Source organism: Hylobates moloch, unplaced genomic scaffold (assembly GCF_009828535.3).
Source record: "Hylobates moloch isolate HMO894 unplaced genomic scaffold, HMol_V3 SCAFFOLD_20, whole genome shotgun sequence".
Lineage (NCBI taxonomy): Eukaryota > Metazoa > Chordata > Mammalia > Primates > Hylobatidae > Hylobates > Hylobates moloch.
Genome location: NW_026652295.1, coordinates 36,698,498 through 36,722,799, shown reverse-complemented (window position 1 = coordinate 36,722,799; position 24,302 = coordinate 36,698,498). Strand labels below are relative to the sequence as shown.

Below are 24,302 nucleotides of genomic sequence, written 5' to 3'. Positions count from 1 at the left end.
CATTTGTGGAATTTGTTCATTTAACTTGTCTCCTTGGCTAGATTTCATAAAATCAAGCACCATGCTTCTGTAATTTATCACATATCCTCTATCCCTAAAATACTGCTTGGTTCGCTCAAAATATTTTGGTCAGGTAAATGAATGATAGGTTAGGTATAGAAAGACTGTGTTCTCTGAACCTTAGGGAGCAAGCAAAGGCCAATCAGGTATTCAAGGGGCCAAATCCAATATCCTCACCTCAACCTCTACAGCATTTGTCCACTTTTCTGTTTCTTGAAATACTTTTATTTTTCATCTTCTGTGATGTCACACTCCTTTCTTCCCACCTGGCCTACTGTTGCTCCTTGGAATCCTTCATGGTTTCTCCTCTAAAATCACCCAGCATCACATCTTCCTATCCAGATCCAAACAGGGTATCCATGCTGATGCCTCTTGAACTTATATTTCCATCTATGAATTCCCCTCAAATCCAAATCCCGATTTCCAATGGCCTACTTGACAAACACTTCTGACTAGAATAATGCTAGGAATCTCAACTGTACCATGTTCAAAACAACTCTTCATCTTCTTGACCTCTCCGTTAGTTTACCTCTTCATCTTCTCTGCCTCAGTGAGTGGCAATATATCCACCCAGCTGCTGTTCAAGTCAAACTGTGGGCTCAACTCTTGATTCCTCTCTTTTCCTTACTCCTCACACTGACTTTATTAGAGGTCTAGTTAGATCTAAATGATGTCCTGAATCGGCTCTGCATCTCTTCTCATGCAAATGTCCTGTGGTAGGAATAAGCTTGGCATGCTGATGGAAGAGAAAGACAGCCAGCAGGGCTGGAATGCGGTGAGGCCAACGGCTCCACCAAGCTGCTAGAGCTTAGGTGTGTTGCCTGCTTTCTGCCTTTGCTGCCCTCCAAGCTGTCCCCCTCCCACCAGTTGGAGGGAACTTCTGGATTAAAAAAAAAAAAACTGACCTGAGATGCACTTGTTTTGTATTTGTTTATTCTTACTTTGCCTATTTAAAGGTAATACATGAATATAATAAAAACTCAAATTGTATAAAATGATATTCGGCAGAAAGTAAGTCTCCCATCCCATTCTGTTACCCTCTCCAGAAGCCCAGCAACCACCACCACTGTCTATTTTTATGTATTCTTGAGAGTCCATGCATCTATGCATACACAACCATGTGTTTCTCTCCCAGAGAAACATATTTTTCTTTTTTTTTTCTTTCTTTTCTTTTTTTAATAGAGACAAGGTCTCACTATGTTGCCCAGGTTGGTCTCCAACTCCTGAGCTCAACTGATACTCCCACCTCTGCCTCGCCAGTGCTAAGATTACAGGCGTGAGCTACCGTGCCCGGCTCTCCAGGGGAATATTTTTAAAATTTAAGTCAGATCACTCCTTTGCTTAAAACCATTCAATGCCTTCTCACTATGTTTACAATAATCAGATTCTTTGCAAAGACATGCAAGCCCCCGACTGATCCCTGCTGCGTCTCCACTCTCCTCCCGCAACGCACTGTGCTCCGGCCGGGCTGGCCAGCTTTCTCTTCCTCAGATACACCAAGTTTGTTCCTCCCTCCAGGGCCTTTGTTCTGTCTGGGGCACCGCTCTCCCAGCTCTCTGAATGGCCGGCTCTCCCAGCTTTTATGTTCAGCTCAGCTTTCATGTCCTCCCAGGTGCTGGCCTCCCCCTTCCCTATTTGCAGCTCCCCCTTTCTCTTATCACACTGTCATTTTATTACATCATATCTCCTACTCCCATCAGAAATTACCTTGTTTATCTGTTCCCTTGCTTACTGCATCTCTCCCCTAAAGAATAAAAGCACCAAGAGGTCAGAGACTTTTGTCAGTTTTACTCCTTGCTCTTCCTCTACAACTCAATAAAGATGAACAGAATGAATAAATAAATAACTTGAGCCAACATCTGACTCATTAAAAATAGAAAAATATTACTTAGCAATAAGATAGAAAAATAGAAAAATATTACTTCTAGCAATATTTAATGCTAGTGACTGTGCCCCTCCCCCTCACAGGAGAACACTATCACCACACAGTTCATCCAGTTACCTGGGTGAACACAAGTGCACTGGGCACAACTGAAAAACTACTGCTGTCTGGCTTGTGGTGTATCCCGTTTTTTGCAGTAGCACGTTTACTTTCCTAATAGTACCTTTCTATTGCTGTTATTCATAGGAGCCCACACTTGCTGAGCTCACTCTTACAGGTAACCCAGAAACGTCCAAGATAGCACTAGATACTCTCCTGGAACTGAAGTTTTGCTGTTGCTCATAATTACAAACAAGCGAAGTACAGACAACACAGAACTGAATGTAACCACACAATTCCCACTGACGTCCATTTCCTATTCCACCCTGGTATTTTGGTCAGTTACTCCAGATTCCATGGAAAATTATTCCTGGATTTGAGGGAAGAGCAATTTAACTGATGCAAGAGTGTTAACGTAAACCTAGCCCTTCAGTTTGTAAATCTGGAACCTCCACTTCCTGGGTGAATCTGGAACACTTGGTGCAGAGCTCAGGGAAACAAATGTCATCCTGCACATTCATCACAAGGATGCACAAACTGCACAGTGCGCTGACTCACAGCTGCCATGGTCCAAGAAAGAACAGCGCTGGGTGTGTGGAGAACAGTGGCCTGCTGTGCACAGCACGTGTCCTTATGACCCTTAGAGTCCTCAAGGCACAGACAGGTGGCTGCTAGCCTGTCTCCGGGACCCACTGGACCCATCTTCACCTGAGGTAGCCAATGCTTGCCACCTCCCACTCTATGGCCTAGAGCAAAAGCAAGTATTTAATACTAATAAAGAAATCTAGTATCGGCATGGAACACACTCATCCCTAGCTCCCTTGCCACCTCAAAGTACTTTTCTGGAGGAGCCGTCAGAGTAAATGAAGCAGGCCTGCCTTGGATCATGCAAAGATCTGTCGTCTATGGAAGACAGCAGTCAGGCAGTACTCCCCACAGGCCAGAGTCATCTGTCTTCCGGTCACCCACCCAGACACTGTACATTTTAGCATGTGCACCAGCTGGTGTGGCTGTGTCCCAAAGCAACATGGGACATTCCCTGTAATCTTCCTTGGACTGTGTCACAGGCACTGTACTGGGGTATAGCAATACACTAGACAGTACAGGTGGCTCTACCTCTCATTTCCACAGGCAACAACAGAGAAAGGGAACACCCTTCAAATCTCAGGAGGAAATAAGCAGTGGCATCCTCAGGCGCTGGCAGCTGTGGCCAAACACCTCTCAGGTCAATGCCAGTGGACTTCCCACACCCACCATCACACCTCCATTTTTGCCTCGCCTCCATTTCCAGACGTTTCTAGTCCTTCTCTACTGTGTCTCTTTTCTCTCCAACACATGGATTTCTTTTTACTTGTGACCATTTTTGTTTCTCAAAAAAGGAAAAGGAAAAGGAAATCCACAGCTATGACTGCCTTAATACCTGCTCCACAGAGGAGGGAGCCTTCTGGACTGCAGGCTCCAGGGCAGGCCAAACTTGGTGATGCTAGTAAGTGTCCACACCAAGCAGCTCTTACGTGTGTACCTCTCATCTGTCTACACAGCTCACCAGAAACGTGTTTTTGTTTTTTGTTTTTTTTTTTAAATTAAATTGAGATGGAGTCTTGCTCTGTTGACCAGGCTGGAATGCAGTGGCGCGATCTCGGCTCACTGCAACCTCCAACTCCCAGATTCCAGCGATTCTCCTGCCTCAGCCTCCTGAGTAGCTGAGATTACAGGTGCACGCCACCACACCTGGCTAATTTTTGTATTTTTAGTACAGACAGGGTTTCACCATATTGGTCAGGCTGGTCTCGAACACCCGACCTCAGGTGATCCACCCGCCTTGGCCTCCCAAAGTGCTGAGATTACAGGCGTGAGCCACCATGCCCAGCCTCACGTGTTCATTTCTTAACGGAGCTCTGTCTAACCCTGAATTATGGATGGGGATGCCTGCACAAAACACAGAGATCTAGAAAGGTGAGAAATTTCTTAGAGAAGCCAGTTAATCCAATTATTTTAGGCAATTCTCCAATGAACTACAGGGCTAACACATCCACCCTTTTCAGTTTTTTTGCCTCTGAACTTTGCTGTAGTATTTCATGGTCAGTCTCAACTATCCAGATCTGAAGTGTGCTAGCCCCTTTTCCCAATAGTTAAAAGTGCCACCTCTCAGCGCTTATTCCCAACTTATCCAGAGCTTGTTCCTTTTGAGTCTCTGGGAATGTATCACCTGTCACGCCCCTCATGGGTCCTGTCCCAGTAACCTTAGCTCGCTAAGCAACATGACTTCGAGAGACTGAACAGTTCTAGTGCCCCCTGACATCAGGCACTACGTGAAAGCCAACAACCCATGAAAGCTCCATTCACAGGGATCTGGTTATTGGCAGATATACTGACCTCTAAGGCAGTCTTCTCCATGTCTGCCTTCCAAAAGATGGCAATGCTCTCCAAATGCAAATTCTCTTTTTGTAACACTGACTACAGTATCCACCAACACTAGAGTTTATGCTGGCACAGAATCTTATTCAGGCTCGTGGCTGGCAACAAGACGGCAAAACGTGAAGTGGTGAGGCTTTTCTTAGTCTGCGTCTCCAGGCCCCAGCAGCTGAGGAGTAGGGCTGTCATGTGGTCTTATCAGGACTTTGGTCTGCTTAGGTAAAAAGCACTTTCCAGAAGCAGAAACAAACTTCATTATATTGATCTTCTCAGAGTAAAGGTGCTATAGAAATCTCATCTAATAAATAAAGGATTCAGGCTCCAGTGTGAGGCTGTCAGTCCAGCAAGGGAAAGAAGCTATCAAGCTCAAGGAGTCAAAGTATTTATTGGTCACCTGTGCACTGTTTACAGAGCTCTATTCTAGGGGCTGGGTGGAGGAGAAGGGAAAAAAGAAGTCACTGGTTCCTGCCTTTTAAGATAGCTGGAGACACATGCAGAGAAAAAAAGCTGAAGGTCACAAAGAGCAAAGCAAGAAATCAACTGCAAAAAAAATCAATATAATTCAGCAATGTGTAATAAATCGGGAGCACCAAGGGGAAGTCAACTGCAGTAAGGGATCTTGGAGGAGGTAACTTTTCAAGGAATATGAGGATATGAATTAGCACTCAGGAGAACGGAATGTGCATGTCAACAGAATTAAATGCCACTGTGTCTCATATTACCCAGGTGCAGTGGGAGACCAAAAGGTGACCATGCTGTGGACCCGGTTTTCCAGAAGCATCTTATCTAGATGTGGCATTCGGGACACAACAAAACACAGTGCACTGGATGACTCATTACCCCATCTTAAGTGGTTCTCACAGTCAGGTACATACATTTTTACCATTCAATAAAAAGCATCTCTGAAATGGGGAAGTGGTTAAGGAATGGGCTAAATTCTGTATGGTTGAAAATATGGACAGTTAATGCTGTAGTCCTCTCCTGTTTTGGGGACCCCATGGGCCAGCTTGGGGATACGAAAAAGTGGTGGGTTTCTGGGAGCTCAACAGACCTGGGCTCAAATCCCAGGTGCTACCTTCATATTTCTAAGCTTCAAAGTTTCAGTTTTCAACTGTGTAAAAAAGGAGGTACCATTTGTCCAACAATGCTCTTTTTTTTTTTTTTTTTTTGAGACGGAGTCTCGCTCTGTCACCCAGACTGGAGTGCAGTGGCATGATCTCGGCTCACTGCAAGCTCTGCCTCCTGGGTTCACGCCATTCTCCTGCCTCAGCCTTCCGAGTAGCTGGGACTACAGGTGCCCACCACCATGCCCGGCTTATATTTTGTATTTTTAGTAGAGACAGGGTTTCACCATGTTAGCCAGGGTGGTCTTGATCTCCTGACCTCATGATCCGCCCTCCTCGGCCTCCCAAAGTGCTGGGATTACAAGCGTGAGTCACCGCGCCTGGCCTTGTCCAACAATGCTCTTAAGAGTCAGATGATATAACTCAAGTACAGGTACCCAGGATATAGCAGCTGTTCAATAAAGCTATTCCTCTTTTTCCTTCACCCAGATGATCACAACTGCAAGATGCAGGGATCTCACAGTGTATTCAAGTGTCTATTAATGTGTCACCGCACACCAGGCACTGCAGTAAGAGCCGAGAACCACAGAAGAATATTGTTAAGTGCTCATGGTCTGGAGAAAGGACAGACATGTAAACAGACGATTTCAATATGCTCTGACATATATATCATCAACAGAGGCCAACCATGGACTCCACAGAAGAGAAGACTGTTGAGCTGCCGCAGGGGGAGATCACCAGATGAAGGGGTTTGTTAAAAAAGACACCAGGTTTTGTGAGGGCCTCAGCTGAGAAAAACTATGGAGACAAACACTGAGTCCAGTCCGGCATTCCTGTTTCTGACCCTGTCCTTGATGTTCCAGTATCAGTTCTGTGGTCTTTGAGAATCAATTTGTTACTGCGAGAGCTGAGCTGCTGGAAAGCTTATATCACAGTGCTCAAATCTGTGAACAGGCTTGAAGAAGAGGATTTGTGACAGATTGCTCCGGAGGGCAGATGAGGGGGAATGAGTATGTGTTCTAGAGGGAGGCCAGTTTAAGCTGGGTAGAGGAGGCACCTAGTCAATCTAAGTTGCCCAGCAACAGGAGATGCCATACACCCTCCATGCAGGAGATGCCACACTCCCTCCATGCACATGTACACAGTGGGACTACCTGCCAGGAAACTGCTGATGGGGTTTATGCAGCATCAGTTTAGGGGTCTGGACTGGCACCAGATGGATGGCTTCTAAGATCCCTTAATTACTTGGATTATATGTCAAGGAATCGCAAGTTTGTTAGGCAGGAATCAGAGACTAGTGCGGTTAGGTCTGTGACCTCCGAAGAACCCATGTATTTTGTTTTCTATGAGATAGGGTCTCACTCTGTTACCCTGGCTGGAGTGTAGGGACAGGATCACAGCTCACTGCAGCCTCAAATTCCTAGGCTCAAGCAATTCCTCTCCCTCAGCCTCTGAGTAGTTAGGACTATAGCATATGCCACCACACTAGGCTTATTTTATTTTTTTGTAGAGACGGGTTTTTGCTATATTGTCCAGGCTGGTCTTGAACTCCTGGCTTCAAGCAATCCTCCCACCTTGGCTCTCAAAGTGTTGGGATTACAGGTGTGAGCCACCGCATCCAGCCCACAGAACCCATCATATTCATGTCCAAGTACTAATACAAACACAGGTTTTATTTGTGCAAATACACCCTTCCCCAAAGTTGAGTTATTTAATTCATAAGCATACCAAATAATTTTAATTCAAGCAAGCAAGCACACTACCCTATCTGACAGTATATATGTCTAGTCTGAATTATTTTCTTCCTCTACCAATAAAAATTGGTAGAGAGGGGGAAACATTCTATCTGGATCTTTTTCGTTCAGCCAAATAATCCACTGGGAAATCCTGAGGCTGCATGTGTACCCTGGACCTCGAGAATCTACATGGCTACTGGCCCAGAAATATTCCCACTCAGCTGTGGTTGGGCCTGCTTTCAAACACTATTCCGAAAGGGCTTTCCCCTAATCATAAGCAGCAGGCTCATGAGAACACCACATTTCTTGGACTTTCAATTTTTTCTTGTACATTATTAGTCACCACTGACTGGGCAGCCACTACAGGCCATATACTCCAATAGGGGCTGTGGGAAGTTACAGAGCATCATGTACTCCTGCCTGCTGAGGATTTTTTGAGTCTGGCAAGGAAGGGGAGAACAGTGGGAGGAAGGCATGTGTTACATACCCACAAGGTATAAATCTCTAAGTGAGAGAGAATGGAAGTGACTGGAACCAACATGAAACCTCATTGATGTGTGTACATACACATTTGCAATTTCCAGTAATTCTCTTTGGTTCTAAATTATCTTGGTGTTTCCTACGAACAAATGAGTCTATTAAATGTACAGGTAGTATGGTCTAACTTGGAGGTACATTAAAATTACCTAAAGAACTGCATTTTTACTTTCTAAAGAAGGGCTCTAAAGTGCTGGGCTGAGGCCCACACTTCTTAGAAGTACTCCTTAAGAGGGGAATCACAAACCCAGAAGAAGAAAAGAACCAATATCAGAGTAAAACTAAATGAAACAAATCACAAAAGATAAATGAAACAAAAAGCTGTGTTTTTGAAAAGATAAATAAAATTCATAGACCATTAACAAGATTAACAAAGAAGAGAGAAAATCCAAATAAGCTAAATAAGAAATGAAACGGGAGAGATTACAACTGACACCACAGAAATACAGAGGATCAATCAAGGCTACTATGAACACCATTATGCACATGAACTAGAAAAACCTAGACGAGATGGATAAATTCCTGGAAAGATACAATCCTCCTAGCTTAAATCAGGAAGAATTAGATACCCTGAACAGACCAATAACAAGCAGTAAGACTGAAATACTAATTAAAAATATATCAACAAAAGAAGTCCAAGACCAGACGGATTCATAGCAGAATTCTACCAGACATTCAAAGAAGAATTGGTACTAACCCTATTGACACTATTCCACAAGATAAAGAGGAAACCCTCTCCAACTCATTCTATGAAGCCAGTATCACCCTAACACCAAAACTAGGAAAGGACATAACCAAAAAAGAAAACTACAGACCAATATCCCTGATGAACATAGATGCTAAAATCCTTAACAAAATACTAGCTAACCAAATCCAACAACATATCAAAAAGATAATCCACCATGATCAAACGGGTTTCACACCAAGGATGCAGGGATAGTTTAACATACTCGAGTCAATAAATGGGATATACAACACAAAAATGATTGAAAACAAAAATCACATGGTCATCTCAGTAGATGCAGAAAAAGCATTCAACAAAATCCAGCATCACTTTATGATTAAAACTCTTACCCAAATCAGCATACAAGGAATATACCTCAATATAATAAAAGCCATCTATGACAAGCCCACAGCCAACAAAATACTGAATGGGGAAAAGTTGAAAGCATTCCCTCTGAGAACTGGAACTAGACAAGGATGCCTGCCGTCACCACTCCTCTTCAACATAGAACTGGAAGTCCTAGCAAGAGCAACCAGACAAAAGAAATAAAGGGCATCCAAATCATTAAAGAGGAAGTCAAACTGTCACTGTTTGCTGATGGATGATATGATCGTTCACCTAGAAAACTCTAAAGACTCCTCTAGAAAGCTCCTAGAACTGATTAAATAAATTGGCAAGTTTCTGGATACAAAATTAATGTACACAAATCAGTAGCTCTCAAATTACTCAAGCCCTTTTACAATAGCTGCAAAAACAAAACAAACAAAAAACACCAAAATGAAAACTTAGGAATATACCTAACCAGGGAGATGAAAGACCTCTACAAGGAAAACTACAAACACTGCTGAAAGAAATCACAGACAACATAAACAAATGGAAACACATCCCATGCTCATGGATGGGTAGAATCAATATTGTGAAAATGACCATACTGCCAAAAGCAATCTACAAATTCAGTGCAATTCTCATCAAAGTACCACCATCATTCTTCACAGAACTAGAAAAAACAATCCTAAAATTCACATGGAAAAAAAAAAAAGCCCACATATCCAAAGCAAGTCTAAGTAAAAAGAACAAATCTGGAGGCATCGCATTATCTGACTTCAAACTAAACTATAAGGCCGTAGTCACCAAAATAGCATAGTAATGGCATAACAAAAGGCACACAGATGGTGAAAGGACACCCTTTTCAACAAATGGTGCTAGGATAATTGGCTAGCCACATGTAGGAGAATGAAACTGGATCTCCATCTCTCACCTTATACAAAAATCAACTCAAGATGGGTTAAAGACTTAAATCTAAGACCTAAAACTATAAAAATTCTAGAAGATAACATTGGAAAAACCCTTCTAGACATTGGCTTAGGCAAGGATTTCATGACCAAGAACCCAAAAGCAAATGCAATAAAAACAAAAATAAACTGCTGGGACTTAATTGAACTAAAGAGCTTTTGCACAGCAAAAGGAACAGTCACCATAGTAAACAGACAACCTACAGAGTGGGAGAAAATCTTTACAATCTATACATCTGACAAAGGACTAATATCCAGAATCTACAGTGAACTCAAACATCAACAAGAAAAAAATCCCATCAAAAAGTGGGCTAAGAACATGAATAGAAAATTCTCAAAAGAAGATATACAAATGGCCAACAAACATATGAAAAAATGCTCAACATCATTAATGATTCAGGAAGGGCAAATCAAAACCACAATGCAATACTACCTTACTCCTGCAAGAATGATCATAATCAAAAAATCAAAACATAATAGATGTTGCCGTGCATGCAGTAAACAGGGAACACTTTTACACTGCTGGTGGTACAACTACTATGGAAAACAGTGTGAAAGTTCCTTTAAAAACTAAAAGTAAAACTACCATTGATCCAGCAATCTCACTACTAGGTATCTACCCAGAGGAAAAGAAGTCATTATATAAAAAAGATACTTGCACATGGATGTTTATAGTAGCACAATTTGCAATTGCAAAAATGTAGAACCAACCCAAATGCCCATCAATCAGTGAGTGGATAAAGAAACTGTGGTGTGTGTATGTGTGTGTATATATATGTGTATATACACATATATATACACACACATACACACAATGGAATAATACTCAGCCATAAAAGGAATGAATTAATGGCATTTGCAGCAACCTGGATGAGACTGGAGACTATTATTCTAAGTGAAGTAACTCAGGAATGTAAAACCAAACATTGTATGTTCTCACTCCTAAAAGGGAGCTAAGCTATGAGGATGCAAAGGGATGGGAATGACACAATGGACTCTGGGGACTCAGGGGGAAAGGGTGGAAAGGGGGTGAGGGATAAAACACTACAAATAAGATGCAGTGTATATTTCTTGGGTGATGGGTTCACCAAAATCTCACAAATTACCACTAAAGAACTTACTCATGTAAACAAACAACATCTGTTCCCCAATAGCCTATGGAAATAAAAGTTTTAAAAAAGGGGAATCACAGGAAGAATCTATTAGGTTGACTAAGAGTACCTAGTAGCAGGTATTTGCATAGAATGTGCTTAACATAAATTAGTTTTAACTACACATTAAAGGCTTTGGAAAGGACATGTCTTTGGTAAAACCTCATAATTTATTATTAATCTGAAAGAAAACATTTTTAAAAATCCGATTATTTTGACTAAATACTAACTACTTTGCGTGTGTGTGTATGTGTATGCGCGCGTGTGTGCGTGTGTGTGTTTGCCATAACTGGCCTTATTTGGTGGTTTTGCTGCAAAGGCTCCACACAGGGTCCCAAGTCCTGGGCAAGGTTTTAGAGGCTGAACTAACAAGAAGAAGTTAAGAGAGTCTGGTGAGTTTGGAAGAAAGACCAAGAAATGTGAGTACTTCAGAAGAGATATTCTGGGTTCAATGGAGACTACAGGGCAGGAAGATGTGACAGGGAGGTACAGTGAGTGTGGCTGAAACCTAAGCTGAAGGAAGGGAGGAGCAGGCACTGCCATGAGGGGTCCCAGGGCAGAAACTCTTCAGCAGGCCTTGAAGTTTAGTTCAGGGGCTACATGGAATACCACTATTTAGCACACAGGTGTGATCTGAGGTGAGGGACCACCTTTTCGATCTTGGTTTTCTCATTTATTTAAAAAAAAAAAAAAAGGAGACTAAATGATTACTAAGGCTCCTTCTAATTCTGGTGGTACGTGATTCTATTATCTACACACAAATTTTCATGCCTTTAATTCAAACAAAGCATTTCTAAACATCTCTCACTGTGGCTTGCTTTCATCACCTCAAGTGAGTATAGCCCAGGACAGCTATCTTGGGTGTCTCTTATGATACTGGTTTAAAAATAAGAGGGCCAAGCTCAGGTTACAGGCTTTCACCACTCTAGACACACACGTGACATATGACTATCAACATAGGGAATATGCTTCATCTGCAAACAGAAATGAGTCTATGGGATGGCAAAACTCTTTAGAACACAGCTTTGTTGACCAATCATAGGCTACATGGTAGCCTACCATGGGTTAAATAATCATCTGTTTTTGGTGAACATATTTGAACATTTCCCATGTTTTCCTAGAATGTATTAATCAACTACAACCTGTGGGGGGCAGCTATGAAAAATCTATAGCTGAATCATACTTAGTGATGAAATGCAATGTTTTCTACCTAAGATCGAGGAAAAGGCAAGGATGACTCAATGCTTCTTTTCAACATTATGCTGGAGGTGCAATAAGGCAAGAAAAAGAAATAAAAGGCATATAGATTGGAAAGGAGTAAAATTGTATTTGCAGATGACATGATCACGGATGTAGAAAATCCTAAGGAATCGAGAGCTAACAAGTTAAATTTAGCAAGGCTGCAGTATTAAAAAAGTGATATAAAATGATATATTTCTAAGTGGTAGCAAAAAAAAAATCTAAAAATAAAACTTTTAAATTCCACTCACAATATCATCACAAACTAAAATATTTAGGAATAAATTTAACAAGCTATGCATTGAAAATATAAAATGTGGCTGAGAAATTAAACACCTAAATAGACATATCATATTGATGAGTTACAATATTAAGATGGCAATTTTGTGAATCTTTTTGTAAACATGGTTAAAATTTTAAAGTGTGAACAAACTCTTCATAAAAGAAGATATATGAGTGACCAAAGAACATATAAAAAATATGTTCAACATCATTGGTCATTAGGGAAATACAAATTAATATACCATAATGAGATACTACTACACAGCCACTAGAATACCTAAAGTTAAAAAGACTGAGAATATTAAATGTTGGCGAGAACAGGAAGAAACTGGAACCCTAATGCATTGCTAATGGGAATATAAAATGATGTAAGCTTGGAAAAGATCTTGGAAGTTTCTTAAAACGTTAAAGACACACTTACCATTTAACCTGGCAATTCCATGCCTATATGTATATACCCAAGAGAAATTAAAACACATGTCCACACAAGACTTCTGCACAAATGCAGCTCTATTCATAATGGCCCCAAACTGGCAACAACCCAAGTGTATGTCAACTGGCAAATGGATAAACACATGTGGTATATCCATACAATGAAATAATACTCAGCATTAAAGAGGAATGAACTACTGCTATATAATATGGATGAATTTCAAAAACAACATACTACGTAGGTATGAATCCATTGATATTAAAATTGTAGAAAAGGTGAAACTATAGCAACAGAAAGCAGACTTTAAGTGGTTGGCTGGGGCTGGGGTGGGACAGAATATGAATCGACTGAAAAGGGGCATGAGGGAACTTTTTGGGATGATGGAATTACTGTACAACTGAATTTGGTGATGGCTGTACAACTTACACAAATCTACTAAAACTCATTCAACTTCTGAAAAAAGATTTTAAAAAGAAATAAAAAATCAGGAGTCTAAAAAACTAAAAACTAAAAAATCAGGGTCTGAAACAAAATTAAAGAAATAAAAAAGTAATAAAACTCATTCAACTGTAAAATGGGCGAATTTTATGGTATGTAAATTATTTCTCAAAAAGCTGTTTAAAAAACTTTACTAAACAAAGAATTAACTAAAACTACTACTGGAACTAAAATAAAAGACACTAATAATTCACTTCCTTTTATAATAATTTTTCTCCCCATAAAAAAAGGTATTCTAAGCAGGATAACCTATCCAAATAACTTTTGGTAACACTATTATTGTGCTGTTACTGCCATTAATACTAGACTACAGAAGTAGCTGCAAGTCTGCTAAAAAGATGGAAACTTATCTCATGCCATGGGATAAGGGTCTTCTGCCATACCTGTCAGTAAGGGATGGGTGGGGATGTGACACAGGCTGCAGCGGATGTGCCCTGCACATTCGGTCTTGTAAGAAGAGCTCAGTCTTTGATACTCCTTTGCTTAGGGAGGGGGAGCTCTTCATGTTTCTGACATCTCTCTACAGCCCTGTCAAAGAACATATGGTAGGCTGGGTCTCCGGGACAGTCCTGCACTAATGGGCTAAATACATGGAGTTCGTGTTCAGTAAAAGGTTTCATTTGTTTTGCTCTAAGATCTCAAGTTGCAATTTACAGACGAGCAGCAGAGGGACTAATCTATTTGGTTTTAGACTGGAACACTTACACATCAAAGACTAAATGGGGAATACAGATAGCATACTTACGTTTAGGTAAAAAGTACAGTGAGAGTGAAAGGAGGAGTATAGCAAAGGAAGAAAATTTTCTCAGAATTTGCTTCAAGATTTCTAATTACCCTTAGCTCTCACATATTATAATAACTCTCATCAAAAGGTTGTGGAACTTTTTTTCCTTTTGGGGGGATGGATGGGACACCTCCTTCTCTTGAGTCACAGGTAACATACAGCCCAACTGTTGCTGTCTTAGGAGTACTGGAGAAGCTTTAGTCTTTCATCACGCAGACTCAGCATATAAACAGGAGTTCCTAAAGGCTGGGGTCTTTTGCTTAACCATGCTCTTGAGAGGTGACAGCATGCTGGCAGCCCTCGCTCGCTCTTGGAGCCTCCTTGGCCTCAGTGTCCGCTCTGGCCATGCTCGGGGAGCCCTTCAGCCTGCCGCTGCACTGTGGGGGCCCCTCTCTGGGCTGGTTGAGGCCAGAGCCGGCTCCCTCAGCTTTCCGGGAGGTGTGGAGGGAGAGGCGTGGGCGGGAACCTGGGCTGCAGGCGGTGCTTGCGCGCCAGCTAGAGTTCCACATGGGTGTGGGCTTGGCGGCCCTGCACTCGGAGCAGCCCCGGGAAGTGAGGGGGTTAGCACCCAGGCCAGTAGCTGCAGAGGGTGCACCAGGTCCCCCAGCAGTGCTGGCCCACCAGCACTGTGCTTGATTTTCACCAGGCCTTAGCTGCCTCCCCCGGGGGCAGGGCTCGGGACCTGCAGCCCGCCATGCCTGAGCCTCCCCCTACCCGGCCCGAGCCTCCCCTACGAGAGCCGCCTCCTGCTCCACAGTGCCTGGTCCCATCGACCCCCCAAGGGCTGAGGAGTGCAGGCGCAGGGCGGGGGACTAGCAGGCGGCTCCACCTGCGGCCCCAGTGCAGTATCCACTGGGTGAAGCCAGCTGGGCTCCTGAATCTAGTGGGGACTTGGAGAACCTTTATGTCTAGCTAAGGGATTGCAAATACACCAATCAGCACTCTGTATCTAGTTCAAGGTTTGTAAATACACCAATCAGCACTCTGTATCTAGCTAATCTAGTGGGGATGTGGAGAACTTTTGTGTCTAGCTCAGGGATTGTAAATGCACCAATCAGCACCCTGTCAAAACAAACCAATCAGCTCTCTATAAGATGGACCAATCAGCAGGATGTGGGTGGGGACAGATAAGAGAATAAAAGCAGGCCGGAGCCAGCAGTGGCAACCCACTCGGGTTCCCTTCCACACTGTGGAAGCTTTGTTCTTTCGTTCTTTGCAATAAATCTTGCTGCTGCTCACTCTTTGGGTCTGCACTACCTGTATAACCTGTAACACTCACCACGAAGGTCTGCAGCTTCACTCCTGAAGCCAGCGAGACCACGAACCCACAGGGAGGAATGAACAACTCTGGATGGGAGGAACGAACAACTCCAGACACACCGCCTTAAGAGCTGTAACACTCACCGTGAAGGTCTGCAGCTTCACTCCTGAAGCCAGCGAGACCACAAACCCACCAGAAGGAAGAAACTCCAAACATCAGGGGGAACAAACTCCAGACACATCACCTTTAAGAACTGTAACACTCACCGAGAGTGTCCGCGGCTTCATTCTTGAAGTCATTGAGACCAAGAACCCACCAATTCTGGACACATTTTGGTGACCCAGATGGACACACTCTCTCCCTATAACTCATGGTACAGCATGGACTCTCCACACAATGGCAATAATGATAACATTTCACCAGTCAAATCAGTTTTGGTCATAATAAAAGATCTCAGGTGTTTCTCTGCATAACAGGGTTTTCTGGTGGATCTAGGCTAGAACACTGTGAACAGAATAAGGCTTTTTATAAGAACATACTGCCTCACTTTCCTTTAGAGACATAGGACAGAATGCCAAATGTTCCTGACAGGTTCACACTTGGATGAGAATTAAAATTAAGACACAGACACGTGGGCTGATTTCTGATGCTGGTGAAATGGATCAGCCGGTAATGTATGTCCCCAACATGTGTCCTAATCACTGCAGCTCCTTGCCCCACTCTAGACCTTATGGATATCACTGTTTGTTCACTGTGCAGCCCCCTGCAGTGGCAGCAACAGTTGTGACACATGCATATTCCTTTTCACTCAATCAGTTCACATTCTCTCTAGATCATTCCCTTGAAAAGATTCAACAACCTCCATGGCTTTCCAACATGTTTAATGTTTCTAAAAGTCAGATTAGATCCTGTTGACTGTATTCAAAACTACTGATGGCTTCTCACTATAAACTAACATCCAAACTCCTCAGCCTGGAATCTGGAATCCTTTTCCTCCCTTTCTAACAGTCTGTCCTCATTTGACTCCAAGACTTCATCCAGCTGAAAAGAGTTCATCTCCTAAATACCAGCTTTGCCCAAGCATCCCCTCATTTCCCATATCTGAGTCCCAACCTACCTTTAAAGCCCCAATTGTAAAAGCCTGTCCAGAATCTTGAGTTGGAATTAATCTCTCCCTCTCCATATCACTATAACATAGGCTTATACCTTATACTTATACCTTGATAAATGCTTATGGTAGGCTGTTCTAGTTATTTTATGTATGTCTGCCTTCCTCTTGGGCCCAGCAAATACCTACTTGAGTGCATATTAAAATCACTTTGGGGGTCCTTGGAGAAGTGGCTGATTCCAGGACTGGGGAAATATAGGGACACATGCTGTTATGCCAAAGAATAAGGGAATGCTCCCAAATCCTCCCCCTACCACTGAAGAAAGATGGGAAGTATGCCACAAGAGCACAGGAGCCAGCAGAAAATAACTTCCACTGGCTAAATCCAGGACAATTTGGGCATCAAAATAATTAAGTCCAGTTGGTTGTCCATATCCATGGGTTCCACACTCAACAGCCACGGATCAAAAATGTAGTTAGGCCTATGATGGTTGTGTCTGCACTGACACAGATTTTTTTCTTTTTGTCATTATTCCCTAAACAACATAGCACGTAACAATTTACATAGCATTTACATTGTATTAGGTATTCTAGGTAATCTAGAGATGACAAAGTATATGAGGGGATGTACACAGGTTATGTGCAATGCTACACCATTTTATATCAGGGACTTAGGCATCCTTGAATTTGGTATCCATGGGAGGCTCTGGAGCCGATTCCCCGCAGATACCAGGGGACAACTGTACCATAACAAATCATAAACCATTAAAAAAGATAAGAGCCCATGAGTCCATGCCAGTAACAGATAAATATATGGGGGAGAGGAGGTGGCTTCACTTATAGAAGAATGCTGAGTGCCAAATAGTAAATGCTGAAGGAGTGCTAGAGTTAGTAAATCATCATTTTGCAACCCTCCTAGCAGAGATTGGCTTAGGCAAGAATCATCAATGGATGATGAATCTAGGGAAAATTTTTCACGAGGAGCAGAGCATTTACTTGGTCTTAAAGTGTTTTCCTACAGATTGGTTTATAGGTGCAAGGGGAAAAATAGTAACTACATAGTGGAGAAACCAGGGAATGCCCTGACTAGGTGGGTATATCAAAATTAACATCAACAATGAGGGCTGACGGACATCTGTGCCTCCCATAAAACCCGGAGAAGGATGCATGATTATGTATGTAGCAGTCTGGGTAAGAATTCGTAGCCTCAATCTAATTATGAAGAAATATCAGAATAAGGAGTGTTCTATTAAAACCCCAAATAAAGAGTGTTCTACTAAAAAATAGGTGAGGGGAGGGATAGAGGGTTGTATTCTTTAAAAATGTCAATATCATAAAAAAACAGAAAGGCTGTGAAAACATTCCACGGGAACTTGTTCTACCAAATCAGAACCTCCGGGTGTGGGTCCCAACAATCTGTTTTTAACATGCCCTCCAGGCAAACTGTGATGCTCGCTCAAGTTTTGGTTCTTGTTTTTTGTTGTTTGTTTTTTAGTTTTTAAGAGACATGGTCTTTCTCTGTCGCCCATGCTGCAGTGCAGTGGTGTGACCAAGACTCACTGCAGCCTCGAACTCCTAGGCTGAAAGCCATCCTCCTACTTTTGGCCTCCCAAGTAGCTGGGACCACAGGGTTGCACCATCTTGCCTGGCAATAATTTTTCATAGAGACAGGGTCTTACTATGTTGCCCATCTCTACAGAAAATAGAGATGGGCAACAAGCTGGTCTTGAACTCCTGGCCTCAAGGGATTCTCCCACCTTGGCCTCCTAAAGTGTTGGGATTACAGGCGTAAGCCACCACACCAGGCCCCTACTCAAGCTTGAAACCACAGATCTAGACTGTAAGCTCTTAGATTCTGTATTTCTAGCTCCTGTATTCCCCACAAAACCTAAGAAAATGCTTTCTGCATATTCAGATTTCAATAAATGCTTGATGAATTTGGTTTAACAGTGAATGATAAGGCAGCAATGACCACTGAGGCCCCAGCTAACACATCACTTCAGGTTTCTAAAGTGAATAGAAAACTTATTTTGAAAACAATAAAGGATGTCAGATTACTCAGGAGGTTAATAAAAGCACTACTGTTCCCCAAGGGAGCATATCCACTTAGTTTGTTAGTGTACCATCAACTGAAAATATGTTAAAACTCACACTCTTCAACTGGTATTTAAAAATTAGTTCTGCAGTTCTAGCAAGCATTGCACAGTGATTAAGAAGCTAAGAAGGCCGGGCGTGGTGGCTCATGCCTGTAATCATAACACTTTGGGAGGCCGAGGCAGGTGGACTGCCTGAGCTCAGGAGTTCAAGACCAGCCTGGGCAACATGATGGATCCCCATCTGTACTAAAATACAAAAAATTAGCCAGGCGTAGCGGCGTGCACCTGTAGTCCCAGCTACTCGGGAGGCTGAGGCAGGAGAATTGCTTGAACCTGGGAGGCAGAGGTTGCAGTGAGCTGAGATTGTGCCACTGCACTCCAGCCTGGGCGACTCCGTCTCCACAAAAAAAAAAAAAAAAAGAAGCCAAGCTACGTGTATCACGCAAGATCTGCTCAGAGAACACGGCATTCTTGTGGCTGTGACATGGCCCAGATTTGATGAAGATGGCCAGATTGCAGAAGAACATCCCCTAGGTGTCAATTCAGGAGACAAGACTCCTGCAGTGAGAATGAGCTGATCAATTTGCCTACTGAGTAGAAAATGAAACAAATAGATCCATTTTCAGGCAACTGTTTTCTATCTTGAGAAGTTAAACTATTGAAGATGCTCTAAGATGCAGGATATCATCCCAGCCTCGCAACCACATGCCTTTTCTAATTGGCACCCTGAAAGATTTCACAGGAAAAGGGTGTTACTTTGGTATTGTTGATTTAAAGGTTATCTAGTCACAGTGAGGCAGAGGAGAATTCCTCTTCAAAATTCCTCCTTATTGAAAGCCCATGGAGTGTCTTGGCAATTAACAATTCCTATCACCTCTAGCTGTTCCCTATGTAAGAAGGCTCAGAACTCGCCTTACAAATTGCTCTTTTGAAGATCAAAGGGAAGCTGAATGTGTCTGTGTGTGCTCTCGATGAGACTGTAATTTAATGGAATTTTTAGAGAAGGCCTCACTGGCAGTGTTTGGATGACAGCCCTGGGGCGGAGGATTCAGGGGAGCTTGGCCACTCTTCCCTTTGGAGCGTCTTCCCTGCCTTTAATTGGCACCTCATTAGAAATTAATGAAAATGACATCCTCTGTTCTTCCTGCTCTAGGCATCGAATGCTACAAAAAGGCGCATCACAATTCATAACACATTCAATTTATATAGCAATGGCTCTTAAGCATTATTTATGAGATGTGAATTTCTTGTCAGCAGTTAATAACCTGTACAGAATGGAAGGCAAATGGAAGAAAAAATTGCGAATATATATTTAAAAAAAGATTTTCTGCAGTGAAGAAGTGTTCTGTTTGAGCTCAAACTACCTTCCTGAGTCTTCACTTTCAGTAGTAAATTACCACGTTATCCCCCCCTAAAACCTTTCAGGGCAGTTAAACATCTCTCCAACATCCATGCATCCTCAAGGAAGTAACAGTACAACTCACCCTTTCCTAGAGAGATCCAAGCAGGCAGGAGGAACACAAGAGCTTTTTGTCAAAAACAGTCCCAGACTTTTTTATGGCATGTTCCCATTGTTGTCCTTCATCTTTTGAAGGGTGACAGTTGACTCAGTCATTGTTCTGGGCACATAAGTGTAATGCTCTCAGTGGGTCAAATTGAATGCCCAGCTGTCTCTAGGAAAGTTACATCCTGTTGAGACTGCAGAAAGCTCAGGGCTTTCTTCTCCAACAGAAAAAGTCAAATCTCCCTATAAGCAGACTTTCGGAATTGGGCACAGGCCAAGAGACTACATGTTAGAACATTTAAAAAGGATGCATACTGAAGCAAACCCAATACGCATTTAGCAATCCAGCCTTCTGCCCACAAAGGTTAAGAGCATGGCAGAGTAATCTATATTTACCAGAGATTAGCAAGTTGGCTTTACTTGAGTGAATGTGAAGTCATCTAACATGTAATACTGTTTTTTTTTTTCTCAGGTGGATGCTATGACCTTAGGAAATTAGGTAGTTTGCATCAAAGCTGAAGGGTAAACTGGGAGACCTGGTTATAACATCTTTAGATCTCAGTGCTAAATTGTGAAATCTCCTGTTTGCCTGACAAGAAGCAGCATTAGCCACTGCCGGGGACAAGACAGCATACTTGATAGACCAATTGCTTGATCTGCTATGGCAAATCCTGTGTAATACCCAGGATTCAGTTACTTTCAAGGAATAAACAAGAACAGAAGGTTCAGGAAAGTCCCACAATTCTAACTGAGGAACAACCAAAAGCCTATGTTACAAAAGCAACAGCTAAAATGACCAGGTAGGCTCACAACACTGGTAACAGACTGAACTGCTCAAATTCCCCCGAGAGTTCACATGAAGACCAAAGCAAGAATTTGCAGATCACAAAAGATGAGACAGCCTCTTCAGAGGGGAGCGAAGCTGGTTAGCCAGCAGAGCCCGGAGCTTCCTCAGCCATCCACAGTGTCCCTGTCCTACGTCACCAAGAATTTAAAATTGCCTGGCAGGGTTGATCGAAATAGCCTAAGAATAAGGTTTTGAACTTACCTGGGCCATATTGCATGCACAAACACACGGACATCTGAAAACTGCTGTCAGCCTCTGTTCCCACCACCTATCCTAACCCTCTTTACAGTTTCCCAAAAATGCTTAGCACTATAACCAAAATGCCCTAAAAACCTTATCTGGTAACATTTAGACTCCCCATGCTGGTTCCGGTTTCTGCAGTTGAATATGCACTGCTAATCATGAGGAGTACCACATACACCAGAATGTGTAACAAACAGGTATCTGGTCAAAACAGGAATAGGAGTTCTGATTTAGTTTCTATGAAAAGCTAATATCCTCTCTCTTCCTTCCCATTTCCAATAGGGCAGATAATTGAGGAACCGTAGCAGCAAAGGCTGCCGCTTCAGAAGATAGTAAACTTCCAGTGACTATTACTTTATAACTGCTGAGTGAACTATTTAGTCCTGACTGTCAGCAATAGTACTTGTAGGATATCTTCGGCTGCCCCAGAAGTGAAAGGGGGCTTCTAAAGCTGACTTCTCAGAAAGAAAGAAATAGGATTCTCAGAGGCTACAGACAGGTCTCAAAGTCAGCCTGATGACAGCTGAACTGGTCCTCAAACAATTTTATAATATTAGGTTTTAAAACCAGGAAATAAAAACAAGTACAGGAAACTGTAAATCAGTCTAAAATAATGCTGCTACACAATTTCTTTCCTATGTGTCATGATACATATGGTCAAGAAGAGAGAAAGGGTTGACTTAAGTTTCGTTCCACTGTGGGTAGGCATCCCTGTGCAGCAATTCTAAAAGGTATTACACTACAGAATACAGAAGGAAAGGTGACTGTAAAGCTATTTCAGACTAGGTATATGGTGGCTCATGCCTGTAATCCCAGCACTTTGTGAGGCAGAGGCAGAAAAAAAAAAAGGCTATTTCAAGGTATTAATTGACTAGATGAACTAAGGTTCAAAGGAAATTTTCTAATCAAAGCTTAATTTAACAGGGATATGGAGAAAAATCTTCCATTTATCATAAATAGTAAGAAGCTCATTCAAAATTAACTTAATATCTGAATTTTACGGTACGTACTCCAGAATTTTGCTTGTTTGGTAAACTTCTGAAGTCGTGAGAAGAAACCAGAGTAGTAAGTGGTGTGGGGAAGTTGAAAGCACTAAGCAGTGAGATGTAGCTCTAAGGAGATATGCATTAAGAACGGGGATGTTTTTGTCTTTTTTGCAGGTGTGAGAGTAAAGCGTGTTTAGAGGCAAACATCCTATGCTCCTGATTTCTCAAGCCTCAAACCTGTATCACATGCACTACTGTAGCAAACTTACAGTACTCAGAAGAAGAACGAAAGACTTCGGCCACTTAATTTCCGAAGCTGGGCCAAGGTGTTAAGGATACAGTCTCCATCACGCCACTGGGGGAGATGCTTACCGCAGCGACAGGATCCCAATTCCTGCTGCACCAGCTCCAGTTTGGTTTGGCACTGGAAGCACCGACGTCGACTCTTCTGCTTAGATCGACTGGTTTCCTCAGACCGTTCCGTATTCTCCAGTAGTCGTGGCCGTTTTACTGGTGAAGCCTCATTCTCAGACTGTGAATCTGAGCAAAACAACATATTTTGGGATCAGGATTAGTGCTTGGCCTGGCAAGCACAGTTGATTAATGTATTTCCAGGCATTCTCCTGACCAGGCTACTGCCCTTGTCCAGGAATCAGACCCGTGAGAGCCAGTTCTGACTGCTTGGTTTATACTGCACAAACCATGACAAGCATGTTCCTTTAGTGCTGACTTCTAACAAGCTAGGCCTGAGCTGGAGAGGAGGGTGCGGGTGGCTCAACAAAAACCAGTTCTATGTTGTTCTTTTTAAAAAGAGCTGAGATTCTTTGAGGAGATCATTCCAGCTAGAAATGGGGTCCTGTCTTTGTATTCCCTTGCTGGGACCTAGATGCTTACTGCCTGTATTGGTTAGGTATCTTTTCTTGGGCATTTGCTTGTCCTCAAGTAGACCGTAATTCTTTAGAGATGGGACTATGTCTAATGTATCTCTGTATCACTATGCTTTCATAATTCCACTCCCAAAGCCAGCGTTTGATGAGTGATCTGTAACCTTTTATAGTAAAATTACTCACGTTTCTACTCTTAAAGACACAAAAGTCAGGTTCTAATACTGACAATTAGTTCAATTTGATTCAGAATGAAGGGGCACCTCTGCTGGTACACATGCAAGCTGCCCTATGACCTCCACCATGGGGTGGTGCAGCAGCAGCAGCACCAGGCACCCCACCTTGAGGTGGAGCCAAAATGGCAGGTGGAGGGGGGTGTACTCTGTAAGAACTGTGTCTTGCACAACCTCAAAAAAGTAATTAAGATGCAACAAAGCTCTTATCACAAGCAAGACTGTAAACGACTCTTGCCTTCAAAAAAACTGGGCAGCTCTTTGGGGCTCTGTATTCCTAAAACAGCTGCTTGCATACCCACGACGTACCTCTTACCAAGTTCCAAAGTTGTTTGTGCTAAATTACCTCTAGAAGGGAGTCTCCTAAACAGTCTTCCTCAAAATAATCCAGATGCCACACCTTCTCACCCCTCTGTCACCCCCACCTTGGTCTAAGCCATTACCAACTCATCAAGCCTACTGCAAGAGCCTCTTCACTGGTCTCTCTCCTCATCCCCTTGTCTCTACAGTCTATTCTCCAAATAGCAGACAAGTGACTCTGTTAAAAATCAAGTTAGAATCATGTTACTTCCCTGCTCAAAACCCTCTAATAGCTCCCCTTGTCAGAGTGAAAGTCCAGATACTTAGACTCTCAAATACCCTGCATGACTTGCCCCACCCTCAGCTCCTGCTGCTTTCCTTCCTTTGCTTATCTACACTAGCCTCCTTATTGTCTCCTACCTGTGAGACTTTGTACCTTCTGTTCCCTGTCTGAAACACTCTTCACCCAGATCTACATGGGATCTTATCTCTTTTATCACCCAGGCCCCCGATGGCGATGATGGTGGTTTGCTCACAGTCCCCCAGCCCTGCTGCACTGTACTGGCATATGGAGGCCCTGCATCATTCTCTTTTATATCTTTGCTCCAACGTCACATTTTCTTTTAAATTTTATTTTGCAAAGT

General features: G+C 42.6%; 1 protein-coding gene across 7 annotated transcripts in view; it reads right to left on the bottom strand.

Moving 5' to 3' along the window:
• Positions 1–24,302, bottom strand: part of ZFAND3 (zinc finger AN1-type containing 3) — a 378,840-nt gene that overhangs the window by 49,544 nt on the left and 304,994 nt on the right. For all 7 annotated transcript variants that reach the window (XM_032141224.2, XM_058432671.1, XM_058432668.1 and 4 more), the window contains one exon: positions 22,614–22,781. In XM_032141224.2, the coding sequence (XP_031997115.1) occupies positions 22,614–22,781 (168 nt within the window). The remainder of the gene's footprint in view (positions 1–22,613; positions 22,782–24,302) is intronic.